General features: G+C 53.1%; 1 protein-coding gene across 1 annotated transcript in view; it reads right to left on the bottom strand.

The window, feature by feature from the left end:
• Positions 1-17554, bottom strand: part of TLN2 (talin 2) — a 43123-nt gene extending 25569 nt beyond the window's left edge. The window contains exons 1-22 of the mRNA XM_032232402.1: positions 17419-17554; positions 16623-16720; positions 15883-16012; positions 14792-14944; positions 14118-14260; positions 13300-13427; positions 12156-12219; positions 9303-9407; positions 6659-6814; positions 5893-5994; positions 5367-5443; positions 4738-4918; positions 4513-4626; positions 3509-3617; positions 2995-3203; positions 2726-2824; positions 2446-2613; positions 1966-2260; positions 1464-1630; positions 1169-1297; positions 616-729; positions 70-183 (exon numbers count right to left, since the gene is read on the bottom strand). Coding sequence (XP_032088293.1) covers positions 70-183; positions 616-729; positions 1169-1297; positions 1464-1630; positions 1966-2260; positions 2446-2613; positions 2726-2824; positions 2995-3203; positions 3509-3617; positions 4513-4626; positions 4738-4918; positions 5367-5443; positions 5893-5994; positions 6659-6814; positions 9303-9407; positions 12156-12219; positions 13300-13427; positions 14118-14260; positions 14792-14944; positions 15883-16012; positions 16623-16720; positions 17419-17554 — 2991 coding nt within the window. The remainder of the gene's footprint in view (positions 1-69; positions 184-615; positions 730-1168; positions 1298-1463; positions 1631-1965; positions 2261-2445; positions 2614-2725; positions 2825-2994; positions 3204-3508; positions 3618-4512; positions 4627-4737; positions 4919-5366; positions 5444-5892; positions 5995-6658; positions 6815-9302; positions 9408-12155; positions 12220-13299; positions 13428-14117; positions 14261-14791; positions 14945-15882; positions 16013-16622; positions 16721-17418) is intronic.
• Positions 17555-17869: the final 315 nt, after the last annotated feature.

The following is a 17869-nucleotide window of genomic DNA, read 5'->3' on the forward strand; positions in this document are numbered from 1 at the left end:
CCTTTGGTGGCCCCTCCTCCGTCTTGCAGAGCGGGGCCCCTCGCCAGCCCCTCCCTCCCACCCGCATACCTGGAGGAAACTTTGGCTGGAGTTGATCAAGGTGAGTTGGGCGCCCAAGTCCTCCGCCTGCGCTTGGCTCCCTCGCACTCCTTGTACCAGCTGTGGGATGTGGTCAGCCACGTTCTGCCCGGAGGAGCAAAAAGGAAGAAGGCCCGCTTGGCTCTCCAGCCGGACAGTCCGAGGCTGAGCCCAACCGGACAATCGCTCCTATTACAGAGATGGCCCAACATGGGAGGGCCAGAAAGAGGGGCTGGGGCACGTCTAGCCAGGTGAGGCTTGAGGGGCTGGTCGTTTAGTTCCAGTGCGGGGGGTTCAGAAGACGCTTTGCCTCCTCCACCCCTCTGAGACCCGGCCAGAGGAGGTCGTGCAAAGGGGGGGCTGAAGGAGAGCGGCTCCATCCAGAACGGAGCAGCTTCCAACGCATGAGAATCCGGCTGTCCAGGAGGCCTCTTGGGATTGTCCAGGGAGTGTTTTCTTGGGACTCCTCAAACCTCGTCATGGACACGGTGGAGCTACGAGGCAGCTCCTCCTCTTCCCTGTCTGAGGGGGGCTCACCTTGCAGCTCTGGACCAGCTGCTGGTGGGCCGCGCTGTTCTTGTTCGAAATGGCGGCGTTCTGCGAGGCTGCGATGGTTTGAGTGGCGGCTGCAGCAGCCTGTTTCGCTGCCACCTGCAAGAAGGAGGTTCCGGAAATGCCTTGGAGGGGCAGGAGAGAAGGGGAGGGTCCCTGGCCAGCGGAGGAGAATTGGGGGAGGGGGGGGGCGGACAGGACTTTGGAAGGCTGGCAGGATGGACTCCGTTCTGAAACCCTGGAAAGGAAATCCTTCCTTTCCCTTTATGAGCCCCCACTCATCCTGGAGATTGGCTCTCAGGGAAGCCTCCTCGTCGGCTGGCCTTCTGCAGGGGGGGGGGGGGTTAGACTGGTATGCAGCCTCCTTGCAAGGGGGCCCAAAAACTCCAGGCTGACCGGCCTGGTAAGACAGGCCTTCTCATCCCCCGTGGTGTCTTTCCCCCCATCCGGTGGAGGGGGCAGAAAGCAGCTGCCTGAAACGCTGGGTCTGCGCTCAGGGCCGAGCTCTCAGCCAAGGAGGAAGAGGAGAAGGTCTCACCTCCAGTCGGTTCACAATCTTCTTCTTAATGGCGTTCTGGGCAGCTGCGTTGGTGGCCACGCGGAGCCCTTCGGCCGCTTCCCGCAGCCTCTGCTGCTGGTCTTCGTTGTCGGGGTTGGCAGCAGCTCCCTTGGGTGGGGTGGGGGGGAGACACCAATTGCAAAGAGGAAAGTTGGGAGGGGTCAGGCCCACCTCAGCCTTCGTGCTAAGGGGGGGACTGACTTCATCCCGTCACCTCCCAAAATTAAGTACTAGCTGGCCACCCCCGAGAGCCACCCCAGGGCTCCTATGGTACCTTTGCAGCTTCTACCATCCGGGCTGTGGAATCGGCGAGAAGTTTGGCAGCCGCCAGGAGCTTCTTCGAGTTCTCCATGTCGATTTCTGCCTCGGCGTCTGAGCGCATGGCGTTCACCAGATCTGAAGTTGCTTGCGCTAACACTCTGGCCTGCCGCACCATTTCCCCTGCAACGGGATTAAAAGTTTGGTTTTTTAATCTCTCCGGGGCTCCAAATCGGAGGGTTCCCAACCAATGGCTCCCAGGGGTTGGCCTGGAGGGAAATACTCTGCGGAACATCCTGAGGTCTTCAAAGGGCCACAGGAACCAGCCCCCCCCCCATTTCTGGACCAGAGGGCTTCCTTTGCCTGCAGGAGGCAGCCGGTTCAGTTTCTGGCTCTACCAGGTGAGGAAGGGGCTCATCTGGCAGCCAACCCAGCTGGGTGACCAACAGGCTGAGTGGGCAGGTTTGCTGCTCCCGGACGGAGGGGCCGAGGGAGCCCAAAACTGCCAAGACGCTTACCGGCATCCCCCATGGAACTGAAGATGCTCTCGGTGACATACATGATGGTGTCGGTGGCCTGATCGTAGCGCCCGATGGGCTCTCCCCGGCTGGCAAACTGGCGGACGTGCTGCAGGAGGTCATTCAGGGCCTGGCTGACCACGCTGGCTGCCGCGCTGACTTGCTTGAGCAGTTCAGTGTCATCTGTGGCAGCCTGGCACGCCCGCACACAGTTCTCCACGGAGCGGTCCACCAGCTTCCCGGCTTCAATCAGCTGCTCCTGACACACCGGGGAGCTGATGGTGGGGCTGACCACCTGCAGCAAAGCACATCCGGGCAGGAGGGGTGAGCAGCCGGGCACAGGGCACCTGGTCTGTGAAGGCTTGTCTGGCCGCCGCAGCAGGGCGGGGGCTCTTTCCACCTGACCAACAACTGACCAACAGCCCACTGATGTCTGTCCAGCTCTCCACAGCTGGGCAGTACCAAGGAAGCTGGACGCACCTTTGCACAAGCCACCAGCTGCGAGGTGGAGAGGGCGCACTGCGTGGCAGCCGCAATCACCCTGTTCTGCAGAACGGTGTCCTCGGCCACCTGAGCCACGTTCTTGGCCTTCAGCACCAACATGGCGGCGGCGTTGGCCACAGCTTTGGCCAGGCTCATCAAGACATCCTGGAGAGGAGGAAGGAGGGAAAGAGGGCTCAGACCACGAGGAAGAGAGGCTCAGATCATCCCAGGGCCTCCTGGTAGGGAAACCGGCTGTGGGGGCCCAGGGGAGCTTCACCTGGAAGCGCTCGTCCGCCTCGTTCTCCCCGATCTGCCTGAGCAGCTCCCCGCTGGCTTGGCCGATGCTTCCGGCTGCGGTCAGAACAGTCTGGCGAGGCTGGAAGGACAGAAAGTAGGAAAGATGGCAGCTTTACTCGAGGAAGAGAAATTCTGCCAGCTGCTGCCCTTCTGCCAAAGCAAAGTCCTTCCCGTGGGCCATCCAGAAGACACAACGAGGACCAGGGGGCAACCGGGGTGACCCACTGCCCTTCTGCCCCATGGCCTCACCTCTCCCGATGTCGGTTCCACCGCTTTGAGCAGGTTTGAGACGGCCCCCGCCAGGGTCCGAGCGGCCTTCAGCAGGTCCTCCCCACTTCCGACCTCGTCGTCCATGAGAGCCGCCAACAGCTTGACCCCCTTGGACATCTCCGTGAGGTTGGAGGAGATGGTGGTGATGGCACAGCCCACCGCTGTGTAGTCTGTGTCGACCGGGTCCCCTGCCAAGCGGAGCAGACCAAGAGATGCCCAACGTCTACACGCATTGCAGAGGCCCACCCTTCAAAGACTTTGTGGGTCTGGTTGTGGGGTTTTTGTGGCCGTTTACTCTTCCAGAGCATCTTCTGCTTTGACCCCAAGCACCCTCGGGCTTTATAGCAAGCCATGGGGTTACGCCCGAGTGCCCCACTGAGATGGGAAGGCTGACCAAAGTCAACTCAACAGGTGCCTCCTTCAGAACTCTGGAAAGATGCACGTTACACTCCCCAACTGCATAGGACCATTACAGAGCATGCGGCCCCCTTACCTGCTGTAAGGTTCACCACGGACGCTGTCCCTGCAGTGATGGCATCAACCTGAGAGTGGATTTCGTGTTTTGACTCGTCCACTTTGTTCTGGACCCAAACTCGGGAAGCCTGGAGAAAAAGGCAGACCACCCAAGCCAACTTAGAAGAAAGTGGAACATCTTTTTCTAACTTCTAGTTTGGCTAATCCTCAGACAACCTTCTCCAGCTTGGTGGCCATCGAGGATCCATTGCTAGGATCCTTAGCAGTTGCCAAGCGAGTGAAGGATTCTGGGGATTGAGTTCCACACATCTGGAGGTCAGCAGCTCAGGAAAGGCTTCACCAGGCAGGACTTGTCATCAGGGGTCCACTCTGGTTGCTAGGAAACCTCCTGGGCTCCCCCAGAAGGATGGCTCTGACCCCTCAAACAAGGGCAACCGTTTCACACAGTTTCCCTGGGCCAGGCCTGTCCCTCCTGGGGGGGAAGAAGAGCTATCAGACCTGGAGGGGCCGATTCACACATGGAGAACCAAAGAGGCTCAGAAAACGGCCAAGGGGGGCTGTTATGTTCCGTGGCACGACAAAACCGCGCTCGACTAAGCCGCGCCCGATTAAACCGCGTCGCTGACGTCATCAACAGGGTGACAACAGCCAGCGCGGAGAAAGAAGGGCGCTTTAAATAGCGCTTTGAAAGCAAGCCGATTCAACTGAAGGTGAGGGTTAGCTTTAGGATTAGATTTAGGGGGGTTAGGTTTAGGTTTAGGGGTTAATTTTAGGTTTAGCGTTTACAGCGTGCTTCTGTCTCCGCGCTGTTGTCGCCCTGTTGATGACGTCAGCTACGCGGTTTCGTCGAGCGCGGTTTTGTGGTGGAACCGTTATGTTCAGAGGCAGGAGAGGATGTTTGAGAGCCAGAGGGGCTGCCGAGGGAGCCCGAATGCGAGGAAGAGAAGTCCCAGGCCAGTCTTGGCTTTGGAGAGAGGGTCTTCCCCTTGCCCAACCCCCCCCACTCCCTCGGAGCCAACTGACCATGTCGTTGCCTAAAGGCGGGAGGTCATCGACGTGGGTGAGGTCTGCCTGGGTCTGCTGGACGGCCTGCATGCTGGTGGTGATGGTGCCCATCAGAGCCTGCTGGGCGGAGGTCTGGGGAAAGCCAACCAGGTTCAGCAGATCTTCTCCTGCAAAGGGGGAGGGGGGCTCTGCGACCAGGGACCCCCCCCATTTGCTCAGAGGGGGGGGAGGGGAGGGGCTCACCAGAGGGGGCATGTGGGCCCGGTGCATCTGCCCAACCGTCACCTGCTGCTGTGGGGAGGGCATGCTGCCCATGTTGAAGGTCTCGGGGCCGGTGGAGCCTGAGCGCATGACGGCCGGAAGCGCCACGGAGCCATGCTCCACCTTCCCGGTGCGGTTGAACTGCTGCTGCAAGATGGTCGACCTGCCAAAGGAAGGGCAGAACCAGGCTGGGGGGAGGAGCTCTTTGCCCTCCGTGATCCTTTCCGTGGGGAGCCAATTGGGGCACAACCCCACACTTCCTCCCCATGACTGGGAACAGGGCAGTGCACCAGCTCCCATTCCACAAAAAGACACTCTTACATACACACACACACAGACACCCCTATGCCTGATGAGCTGCTCCAGGGCCCCCAAAAGCTTGCACCCCCCCCCCCTTAGTGTCTTCCTATCTGACACGCCCCAATAAGGAGGCCCGTCTTTGAGAGACGCAAACTGCAAAAAAGGAAGGGAGGCCGGGAAGCCTCGGAGGTGGGAAGGAGAGCAGCTCTCGTGGGAAGGTGGTGAGAGTGGAATAAAGGGACAAGGCAGCTCGGGGGGGGTGCTTTTCCCCAAAGGCCGGAGGGGAAACGACGCAGCCCTCTTCCACCTACTTCTTGGGAGAGATGGACTCTTCCAGCATAGTCGATTCTTCATCTCCTTCCAGCCCAAAGCGATCCTTGCTTTGCTTCTGCGGAAAAGGCCGAGAGAGGCTTTCGCTCCCTTCCTGGGTCTTGTGAATTCACCACCACCACCCCACACACACACACACCTTTTTGCAAAGGGGTCTGAACACCCACCAGCCCACTTGGGAGAATCTCCAGGCTCCACCTGGGGCTCTAATCCCAGGTCCTTTGGCTGGCCAGTTGCCCCAATTCCCCACCTCCAGCCCCTAAAATGCCCTGTTGGCTGGGACAGAGGCTTAGATTGGTTCTCACCTCCTCCCTTTTCCCTTCAATACAGGTGTGGAATGGAAGCACCAAAGGCCCCTCTCACCCCCAACCCATTGCTGGGCAGTTTGGGGGCAGGTGGCTGGGATGGCTGCCTGGGTGCAGAGTTCAAGGCTGTCCGTCCTCCTCCACTTCCAAGGTGAGAGGGGGAGCAGGGCGTCCCCCCCCAACGGAAGCCGAAGGGCCGTACCTTCTTGAGGATGATGTCAATGTACCCCGCGATCAGCTGGGAGATCTGCTCCCCTTCAGTGGTCTGGACTGAATAGTAGCTTTCTTGGTACTCCCCAAAGTCCTAAGGGAAGAGACAGCAGGATTGGCGTCAAGATGGGGAGACTTTTCTTTGGCTTCACCATCGCCACCACGAATTAGCAATAGCAACAGCAGTTAGACTTGTATACCGCTTCATAGGGCTTTCAGCCCTCTCTAAGCGGTTTACAGAGTCAGCATATCGCCCCCAACAGTCTGGGTCCTCATTTCACCCACCTCGGAAGGATGGAAGGCTGAGTCAACCTTCAGCCGGTGAGATTTGAACCGCCGAACTGCAGATAACAGTCAGCTGAAGTGGCCTGCAGTGCTGCACCCTAACCACTGCGCCACCTCAGCTCCTATTTCTTAGACATATATACAGAATCAGCCTCTTGCCCCTTCCTTCCTTCCTTCCTTCCTTCCTTCCTTCCTTCCTTCCTTCCTTCCTTCCTTCCTTCCCACTTATTTAGCAATAGCAATAGCAGTTAGACTTATATACCGCTTCATAGGGCTTTCAGCCCTCTCTAAGCGGTTTGCAGAGTCAGCATATCGCCCCCACAGTCTGGGTCCTCATTTTACCCACCTCGGAAGGATGGAAGGCTGAGTCAACCCTGAGCCGGTGAGATGTGAACCACCGAACTGCAGAACTGCAGTCAGCTGAAGTGGCCTGCAGTACTGCACCCTAACCACTGCGCCACCTCGGCTCTTACCAGGGTGAAGCTTTTGGGGGAGGCCGCCCAGCGTTTCACGGTGGTCAGAGGCCACTCCTGCAGGACTTCCTTGGTCTTCTCATCCACACGCATGACCGACTCCTTGGTAATTCCTAGCAAACGTGGCACCAGTTTGTTCTTCCCTTTCATTTTCTCCTGCGGAGGGAAAGCGAAACAAGAGGGAGCTTGGAAGAAGGCAAGGAGGCTCCTGAGGACGGATCCAGCTGAAGGCCTATCTAGGGCACCTTTGGTGTTCCTCAGAAGCCAAGCAGGTGGAACCCAAGAAGGGCCCGCACAATTCCATCCCACGGGAGGCAGGAAACAGTCAGGAAGCGCCGACCCTGGTCCCCTGTGGACTGCCTGAGCCTCCTTCTACCGCTCTCGAACATTAAATCTATTTTTGCATCTGAGAGTGGCAGATTCTATAGATTAATATGTGCGGAGAAGCCCTTCCTTCTCCTGGTCCTGAATCCCCCTGCCTTGAGTGGCAGCCAAGACTGCCCATATCCCAGCCCCCTTCCCTACATCCCCCATGATCTCCTACACCAGTGTTTCTCAACCTTGGCTAGTTGAAGATGTCTGGACTTCAACTCCCAGAATTCCCCAGCCAGCGAATGCTGGCTGGGGAATTCTGGGAATTGAAGTCCAGACATCTTCAAGTGGCCAAGGTTGAGAAACACCGTCCTAGACCCCTGTCCCCTTTCCCCTTCTAGGCCCCCAAGCACAGCCTTTCCTCCATGACCCACAGCTCCAGTCCCACGTTCATTGTGGGCTCTTTTGTGCATTATATTCACACTTCACTTTGGCGCACAGCTCCAGAAAAGGGTCTCCTGGGGCAATTTTAGCTCATGTCTTAACAAGTGAAGAATAAGTCAATTGGGATACGGACTCTGCTCTTGGCTGATCTGCTTAGAACGTGAACAGTCCAGCAACTAAATTTTGAGGGAATTCCAAGCGGTTGACCTTCAGTAAAACAAGTGTAGAAGGAGAAAGCCACGCCTGCTATTATAATTCATTTCCGTTCCCCAAGTTGCAATAATTCATTCAAAGCAGAGTGGATTAAACGTTCAGAGCATTCGTTAAACAGCTCAGGTTTTTAAAGTCTCTGCTTTCCTCCTCTCGTAAATCGATCACAGCCAGGCGTTTCACACCGCTGTTCCCGAAATGACTTAATTGCCATTTGCTTCAGTTAAGAAAAAGTGAAAAGCCTTCAAAGAATGGAATATGTGCTTTTAATTGAATGACCCCCAGCATATCGCTCCCGTCAAACAATTATCCGAATTGTTGTCTTCCTCCGGTGCCCCGTGGTGCCATTTGGAAGTCCCCTGTTAGGAGAACATCGAAGGACTCTGAGTGTGAGAAAAACCACAGCTTGTGTGGCAGCATTCAAGGTGCTGGTTATTACCTTTAAAGCCCTACATGGCCTAGGACCTGGATATCTACGAGACCGTCTCCTGCCACATACCTCCCAAGATCTCACAGGATGGGCCTTCTCCAAGTGCCGTCGACCGGACAATGCCAGCTGGTGACTCCTCGGGGGAGGGCCTTCTCTGTAGCTGCTCCGACCCTATGGAACGATCTACCCCCCGAGATCCTGACCCTTCCCACTCTCTCGGCCTTCCGAAAGGCCACTAAAACCTGGCTATTCCAGCAGGCCTGGGGCCGTTGACCGCATGAAGAGCCCCGCCTACATTGAGTGCATGATGTGTTTCTTTTAAATCTGTTTCTTCTTCTCTATTTTTAATTTTTATTTTTTTTTTAATATTGTATTCTGTAAGCCGCCCAGAGTCCTTCGGGATTGGGCGGCATATAAATGCATTAAATTTCAATTTCAATTCTGGGAAAAACCACTGGCATACAAATGGCTCCTTTGCAAGGTGGCTAATTGATCGCGAAAGGAACACGGGAAGGGAATGACTGACCACTAAGCCCCCCTTCCACCAAAACAGGCCACGTTCCCCATCAGGAGAGGGGAGATTTGATGGAAACACAACGCGGGAATGGTTCAGCCAACGCAGAACTTGGTTACTAATTTTTCAGTGGGGTCCAAGAACGCGAATGATCAGCCAGGTTTCACGCTGCAAATTCAAACTTGGCCCAGTTCAATGTCAGGGCAAAGAGGGATGGGTTTCCTCCGCTCTCATCTGGCTTTATGACCGGGTGCCCAAATGTCAATCAGGCTTGGCAATGTTTTGATTTCTCTAAGCCAGAGGTGGGCGACTTTAGGACCTGTGGACTTCAACTCCCAGAATTCCTGAGCCAGCGTAAGGGATTCTGGGAGCTGAAGTCCACAGGTCCTAAAAAGTTGCCATGGTTACCAACTCCTGCTCCAAGTCTCCTCAGTGTTTGGACTAGTCAAGATTTGGCTTTAGGATAATTTGGCTTTAGGATAATTTGGCTTCTGACTACATGATGACCAAGCCAGTCCAATCGTTCCGATGTATCGATCCAGATCAGGAATGGATTTTGGCCAAGACCAAGTGAGCAAAGGAAAGTCTTTTCAATTCTTCCCTCTACTCCAAACCTTTTGAGGTGAAGAAGGTTTCAACTCTTTAGCCAGGTCTTATGAAGCATAGCCTTCACCGTTGCAAGCACCAACCCATTGAATCTCATGGAGTAAATTTAATTCAAGCCCAAATCCTACCTTCACCAGGAAAAAGGAGACTCCGTAGGTCCTCAGAGACCGGGCCAACTTCACGTACTTCACTTTGGCCTCGATTTCTGTCATCTCCCCGCAGTTCTTGTGCTCCTGTGATAAAAGGACTATTTTCGTCAAGCCGAAACCTCCTAGGAGAAGGCCTCGGCCGTTGTGGAACAGGTAGACTTTCAAGGTGCTGCTAAAAGAGAGAGTCACCTCTGAACTTCTTAATTTATTTGCTTATAAAGATCCATAACCTGGCATGTCTCCCCAGACCAGACCCAGCCGAGCAAGGTTATGAGCTGGAATTGGCCATCTTTCCCCTGTCTGACCTTCCTTTCTCAGCCACACTCCCTTCCTCATCATCCTTGCCCACGGCCTCCTCATCATCCTTGCCCACGGCCTCCGTCATCCCTTCCTTTCTCAGCCTGGCATCTGAGAGAGGGTCAGCCAAGGGTATCTTGTTTTTTGCAGCTCATGCCAGCTTTCATTAACCTCTGAGGTACCAGTGATATTTCAAGGATGTGAAACTCACGCATGGAAAGATATTTGCTGAGCCCTCGGAAGACAGGTGTCATCCTGCCTCCATAGGCCTCTTGAAAGAGTTTTGCATCCAATTTTTGACGCTTGGTATCTCCCGGGATAAGAGTCTTATGGAGGCAGCCAACGTCTAGGCTACCAAGAGCAGAAAATGGGGATTTTTGAAGATGACCTGGATATTCATAGCACATGAAGGTACTTTCCACTCCAGGCCAATCATAAACGTTGGCTTCAGCGCAAGGCGATGCTCACCTTGTGTTTAGAGCAAACCAGATGAAGCAGCTGATTGCAACTTGGAGGAGAGGCTGCTCCCTATGCCAACTGATTAGCAAACCAGATGTTGAAAGTTTGCTTGCCATCTGGAACCTTCCCTCCCTAAATAGTGAATCTCATAACACTTTGTAAGGCCAGAGTAAAAGTTATTTGTCTGTTTTCAACAGACCAGAGACTGGTATCCTGCTCTGTTCCGTTTGATAGGAATTATTAAAGTGACCTTAAGTAGCATTTTCTCTTTTGAGAACCAAGGCAGAGATTAGGAAGGACCAGAAACACCTGCAGCCCATCGCTTGAAAAAGCAGCCCTCAATTTGCTGCAATAGGAACATTTCTAATTCCCAAATCCCAAAGGGTTTCAATCGGCGTCAGCCTTTGCCTTTGTCTTGTGCCCTCCAAATGCTGCCTGGGTATGATGGGAATTGAGATCGAAAACATCTGGAACGCATCACCCTGGGGAAGGCGGCAGATCCTGACCGAGCAGAGGAAGCCCCATGCTTTTCGTCAGCTGTTTCCCAACCAGCTGTGTCAGTCCGTAACTTCCAGGGTCCCCACTGTTCACACTGACTGAGAATGGTGGGAAATTCTACCTCCAAACATCTGGAGGGCATTTGATGAGAAAAGCTGCATTGGATGCTTTTAGTAGTCCAAAGAAGACACCGCGGGAGAACGAGGGTTTCGAGCCCTCTGAGGGCCTTCCACATCTTTCCTCACGATGCACAGAATTAATAGCAATAGCAGTTAGACTTATATACCGCTTCATAGGGCTTTCAGCCCTCTCTAAGCGGTTTACAGAGTCAGCATATTGCCCCCAACAATCCGGGTCCTCATTTCACCCACCTCGGAAGGATGGAAGGCTGACTCAACCTTGAGCCGGTGAGATTTGAACTGCTGAACTGCAGATAACTATCAGCTGAAGTGGCCTACAGTGCTGCACCCGAACCACTGCGCCACCTCGGAGAACCCCAAACCCTAAAACCTGTGATCAATTCCACCCTCAGAAAGCCCCCTTTTCTTCAGTTCCCGAGAGACCAAGAGAAAATGGTGAGGAAAAGAGGAAAGAAGGAAAAAGATTTACCAGTAAAATAAAATGAAATATGTTAACATTGTTAATGGCATGTAGTTAAAATGATGTGAGGGAAATAGACGAATGCTATTAATTGTGGATAATTAGCTAAGTGAAATGTTTACTATACAAAATTAATTAAATTAAGAGCCGAGGTGGCGCGGTGGTTAAATGCAGCACTGCAGGCTACTGCTAGATCAGCAGTTCAGCAGTTCAAATCTCACCGGCTCAGGGTTGACTCAGCCTTCCATCCTTCCGAGGTGGGTAAAATGAGGACCCGGATTGTTGTTGGGGGCAATATGCTGACTCTGTAAACTGCTTAGAGAGGGCTGAAAGCCCTATGAAGCGGTATATAAGTCTACTGCTATTGCTATTGCTATTAAATCTGAGGTCATATGTTTCCTATAGTAAAGTAGAATAAAAGATGGAAATGAAATGTTAAGTTTGATTAACTTGGGAGGGACAAGTAGTGATATTGTTTATCTACTAAGAAGGAAGAAATTAAACCTAAGATGGAAAAAACGGAAAGAAAACAATAGGGATGAAATTGGAAATGGAAATATGATGCAAAATGAACTATGCCTATGAGAAGATGTTAAGGGGGGAAACCCGGCCAACGCTCCGTTTATAAAAGAAGTCAAATAGGTAACAAAAAATTTAAGAAAACTTTGTTTTATAAAAAGAAAGCTCCTTTCTCCTCCTTCTCTGCTTTCTTCACTGCAGTCAAAGGCGATTAAACCCCCTCCTGTCTTGGAGGGAAGGCACTGAAAAGCAAACCAACCTTCCAACCAGACACAAAACTATAATTTAGGGTAGGAAGTTTGCCAAAGGGAGCCAAACAGAGGAAGAACACCTGCTTCCTTTACATTTGACAGAATGCCACAAACCACACACGCACACACACACACACACATGCAGGAAAGGGCCGTTGAGATGCGCGCTGTCTCCCTGATTGGGGTAGAAGGCTCCCTTTTCAATTACCTGGAATATTCTCTTTTCGGCTCCTCTTTGCTTGATGTATTCTTTGGGGAGAAATTCCTTCAGACTGTAGGAACAAGAAGTCACAATTAATGAAGGTGGCCTCCTCCTCCTCCTCCTCTCGACTGGAAAACATTCGGTTGCAGACGTTGGGGAGAAGATCCAGGGAGTCGGGCTAGGCTGGCTGGGGCATTCTGGGAATGGAAGTCCAGCAGCTGGCCACTTGGGATCCTTCCATTATTAACACGCCTGGATACTCCTCCCTCCTTAAAGAAAGGACCCTCCTCGGGGGGGCAAAGGGTGGGGACGAGGCCCCATCAAGCCTTCTGAAGCTGAACTCTGAGCAGCTGTTCCCGAGGAGGCGCAGAAACCTCCAGATGTGATTAAGCCACATTATTTAAAGCCTGTGGGGCTCCTTTAGCAAAATCTGATGAAGTTCTCCCCCATCAATTCAACATCAGCAGCACCAGGAACCCTTCAAGGGAGCCTCCAAAGGATGACTCAGCCTTCCATCCTCCTGAGGTCAGTATAACCACGAAGACCCAAAATTGTTGGGGAGACTCTGCCGACTCTGTACACCGCTTAGAGATGGCTGTAAAGCACTGCAAAGCGGTATATAAGTCCAAGTGCTATTGCTAGTCCTCCCTCCCTCCCCTTAGAATACAATATTGCAGGCTAACTCTGCCCACTGCCAGCAGTTCGAGCCTGACTGACTCAAGGGTTCAGCCTTCTGTCCTCCTGAGGTTGGAAAAATGAGGACCCAGATTGTTGGGGGGGAAAGAGGCTGTAAACCGCTTAGAGAGGGCTGTAAAAGCACTGCGAAGCGGCATATAAGCCTAAGTGCTACTGCTATTTCCCTGAGGCTGGCATGGCGCTGCCTTGCCCACTGAGATAGCCCGGCATTTCCAATTCCAGAGTGGGAAGCGCTGGCAAAGAGCTCCCACTCCGCCCTTCCGGGCTTTGAGGAAAGAGGCTGGGAGCGAGGACCAGACTTCCAGAGACCTCCCCGCAGCCTTCTCAGCAACAAATGCTGGAATGATCCTGGGGGTGGGGGAAGGGAGGGGTGGGGGTGGTCCCCAAAGACCCCCGGGGCTAAAGCCATTGTGCCAAGCTACGGGTTAGCCCCCAAGGGAAGAGCCTCACTTACTCTAGGAAGCCGGGTTTGTGCTTGTGCTCCACATGAGGCCCAAACTGGATCTGTGCCTGGAAAGCGCCGAATTCGCAGGCCTTCTCGAAGGACACCGGGTGGGAACCGTTCAGAATGTCGTCCCGGGCCTAGAAAGCAAGCGGGGGAAGAGTCCACATCAGCCCCAAAGATCTCGACTCCTCCTTGGCCACGTTTTCCAAGAAACTCAGCACTTCCCTTCCTTCCCAAGGAAATGAGAAGGAGCACCGGCAAGAGGCCATTCAAAGCAGCCTCCTCAGTGGGAATGAAAAGCCTCACCTGAATGGACTTACTCACACGTGGGGCTAAAATACCCCTTTCCAGCTCCCAGGAGTCTGCAAACCAAACCCCCTTTTCCTTTCAATAAATCTAGTTTGGGGTCCCCAAACTTGGCAACTTTAAGACTTGTAGACTTCAACTCCCGGCATAGCTGGCTGGAGAATTCTGGGAGTTGAAGTCCACAAGTCTTAACAGGGCCAAGTTTGAAGACCTCTAAGTGGAGAGTTTGCAGAGGAAGGGATTACACGAGAGTAAATTATGCTGGCTGGAGAATTCTGGGAGCTGAAGTCCACAAGTCTTAAAGTGGCCAAGCTTGAAGACCTCTGAACTAGTTAGTCTAACTCTGCAAGAACCTAGTTTTTTGGGTGGGGGGTTGGACCCACTGTCCATGGCTTCACGCCCAAAGGTCATGGTTGAACATGATGTGCAGATGTGTGGCTTGATGAATCAAGGAGGGTCAAACTGCCTTTGACCAGACCTTAGCAAGAGGGTCACCTGTCCTGTCCCCCCCCCCGGCACACCTGAACATAGAGCAGGTTGAGCTGGACGGGGTCTCTGGAGTCCACGTTCTGGTCAGAGTAGAAGAACTTCCGTCTCAGGAGCAGCGTCTCGTTCTCGTCCACCCCTTGTTCCCGAAACGTTCGGCTGTGATCCAACCAGTTCACTAGGGGTGGAAAGAGAGGAAGGAGGCGGATCATTTCACAGCCGTTCTCCAGCTTAGCCTCCTTCAGATCACTGGACTGCAGCTCCCATGATTCCCTACGGCAGGGCCCCCCAAACTTGGCAACTTTAAGACTTGTGGACTTCCAACTCCCAGAATTCTCCAGCCAGCATAGTCTTAAAGTTGCCCAGTTTGAAGACCTCTGCCCTACGGGCTTGGCTACGAATCATTACGGGAACTGGGCAGCACCAAGTTAGGAAGGAGAAAAATGCAGAGCAAGATTTAAATATATATATATATATATATATATATATATATATATATATATATATATATATATATATATATATATATATATATATATATATATTTCAAAATATATATTTTGATTTAGAGCGTGGACATTTCAAGATATCTGCCTACATAATCTAAGGTGTTCCTGCTTAAGCAGTTCTACTACGAAATCCCTCCCGTTCTATCACAAACGACTTCTTCGTCCCTGGGAAAGACTTGATATCCGAGGGAGCCACTCACAGTCGTCATCGGTGTGCAGCTTGGCTTTTAATTTCTCCATCTTTTTTTCATCCCGTAGCAGCGTCCTATCCTTCTTCAGGGTCCCCGTGCCCTCTTCCTTCTTCTCCTCACTGCCTTCTTGGATTAAGGAATACTCTTCATAGTTGGTTATGCCTAAAAAATGCCAAAAAAAGAGGCCACTTTTCTGAGCTGCAAGAACCGGCATGGTTTGGAAAGAAGTCTGTGGGTCAGAACCACCCTGATGAAGCCACAAGAAAGAGCAATTCTTTGGACCCGTCCCTGGCCATTAACTACCATGGGTGAATGTTGGTCTTTCCAGAACTCTTAGTGCCCCTGTCCTCTTCCAGCAATCAACAGAGTTGCGCAATAGAGGACAGGCACAAGGACTTCGGCTCCTCCAGCAGCGAAAAAAGATGAGACTTTCTTCTGGCAGAGAATTTGAAGCATCACATCCAATTAAGAGGATGACCTTGTGGCTGGGAGCTCCAGGAAAGTAGGCTGTACTTTAACGTCAGCGCTTACAGTCCACTTCCAAATCAAGGCAGACCTAAGAGAGGCAGGGCCTTCTCTTCCCGTCCACACCAAGGGCTACCCACCTTCTAGATCAGTGTTTCTCAACCTTGGCAACTTGAAGATGTCTGGACTTCAACTCCCAGAATCCCCCAGCCAATGCTGGCTGGGGGATTCTGGGAGTTGAAGTCCAGACATCTTCAAGTTGCCAAGGTTGAGAAACACTGTTCTAGATGATGACCAATTGTACTACAGACCCAATTAATAGACAGCCGCCAGCAGAGAGAGAGAGCAAGAGATTCCCAGCACAGGTTCTCAATCCATGAAAAGGCCCTTTTGGAGGCCAACTAACTACGGTCAGGCTCAAAAAACCCCCCCCACATTTCCTGGAATGTCACTTTTGGAAGCCTCTCTTGAAGGCTGATTACCACGGCCTGCCACAAAGTCTGCTTCATAGACCTTTCACCCTCTTTCACGTGGGGTTTGGCCCCCTCGGATCCCTTCGTCTGGAGGGGAGGATTTGATTGCTCTTCTGTGGGAAATGGGGACAATCTGCTTGGCGGGCCACCCTCTTATCCTACCTATCCGGCTGCAGATGGTCACCAGAAGTTCTCCAACAGTTTTGGAGTCGTCCACCATCACCGTCTTCACAGAGCCGTCCAACATCCTGATCTTCTGGGGTCTCTGCTTCTTTTTGTACTCCAAAACATCCTAGGGAGTAAAACCACCGGAATATTTCACGGGAGAGACAAACCTGGAAGTGGATCCTGACCACACCCAAGCGAGAGAGAGAGAGTCAAGGATACCTTCCTGAGGACTTGCACCTCCGGGGATTCCCAGGGGAGGGAATAGCAATAGCAATTAGATTTATACACCGCTTCATAGGGCTTTCAGCCCTCTCTAAGCGGTTTACAGAGTCAGCATATCGCCCCCAACAACAATCCGGGTCCTCATTTCACCCACCTCGGAAGGATGGAAGGCTGAGTCAACCTTGAGCCGGTGAGATTTGAACAGCCGAACTGCAGAACTGCAGTCAGCTGAAGTAGCCTGCAGTGCTGCACTCTAACCACTGCGCCACCTCGGCTCTTGAAAGGAAATTGAAAGGAACCACTCCCGAACTCTTGTCAGGGAAGCCTTTGTCCTCAGGGTCACCAAGAGTGAAGGTGGACCCAAGGAGGATGAGGATGCCCGGGGCAGTTAAGTAGCAAGACTATTGGCTTATCTGAACCCCTATTCCCTCAATAGGCCTAGCTGGTCCCGCTCGCCTCCTGCAGCCCCAAGACGCCCTTTCTCCCTCCCTGGGAGGAACCAAGAGCCTTACCCCATTCCGCAGCATGTAGTAATCCAGGGTCCTGCCGGCCTCCAGCCAAATGCCTTTCCGAGGGTCTTCATCGGACAGAAAGAGCCCATAGTCGGAGGCTGTGAAAGGAGACGGAAGGGTTGCTGAAGAAGCAGCCCGCTCTTTTAGGTGTCCCCCTTCCAGTCAAGCCGAGAACTTTTGTCGGGGCCTTCAGCTTCCTTCTCTAGCCCCGGTCTTCTGCTGGCCCCTCTCGTCCCCTTCTTCCCCTCTTCCCTTTACCCTCACGCCTGTCTCCCTTTGGCTACAATTGGCTCCCTTCGTTCTGCAGGCTTCAAAGTTTGTGATGCCCGGATCAATGGGTGGATTGGTCAGAGAGGGAGGAAGCAAGGAAGGCTCACTTTCGCTTCTGCAAAGGGAAGGAAGGCTTGTTGCTTTCCTTCAGTCAGGGATGGTCGAGGATCTGTGGCATAAGGTCCTCGGAACATGCCCACCTGCCTTTTCCTTGCCTCATGAAGCTGCCACAGAGGCCATGTTCTCAGACCCTCCTTGCTCTCTCTCTGTCTCTGTCTCTCTGTCTCTGTCTGTCTGTCTCTCTCTCGGCCATGGGAGGTTGCCTCTGGTTGCTCTGTCCGTTTCTTTCATCTTAACAACTCACCCGCAACCGGAGCCTCCCCAGACTCACTTGCCAGTTCAGGGGCCCACTGGTTGCCATCTCCTGCCTAACCCCACAGAGGGAGGAGGGCAATTGTCACGCATCCCTCCTTGTTACAGCACTGCGGTGCAAGCAATGCTATAAGGGAGCCAGCGTGGGACTGACCTTGCCCTGTCTGAGCCTCGGGGACCCTCTCGCGGATGGCCCGGCAGGCATCGTAGACGGCGGTGGAGGGTTCGAACTGCATCGTCTTCACCACATTGCATTGGCGGACACAGATTTTCAGCGACAAGGCAACCATGGTGCTGGGTCCCCCCCGGGGGGGCTTTTATCTCACCTTCAAAAGAAGCAAAGGAAAACACGGGATGAGCATGGAGACGAAAATCACCACTGCAAGACCTTCTCCTGCCTCTGAAGCTTCCCCCCCCCCTCTGCTATCATTCCCCCATTTCACACTCCAGTGATGCCTACTCTGGCTGGCAGCAGCCGAGCGGAAAGCTTCCAGGTCTTTTTTCTTCCTCCTCTGCTACTCAGCGCATTTTGATCTCAAAACCCATCCCGGTAATTTGGGATCTTTTGCAGGGGAAGCCAATGTTCCGCCACTGAGCTGCCATAA

This window comes from Thamnophis elegans, chromosome 16 (genome assembly GCF_009769535.1).
Source record: "Thamnophis elegans isolate rThaEle1 chromosome 16, rThaEle1.pri, whole genome shotgun sequence".
NCBI lineage: Eukaryota > Metazoa > Chordata > Lepidosauria > Squamata > Colubridae > Thamnophis > Thamnophis elegans.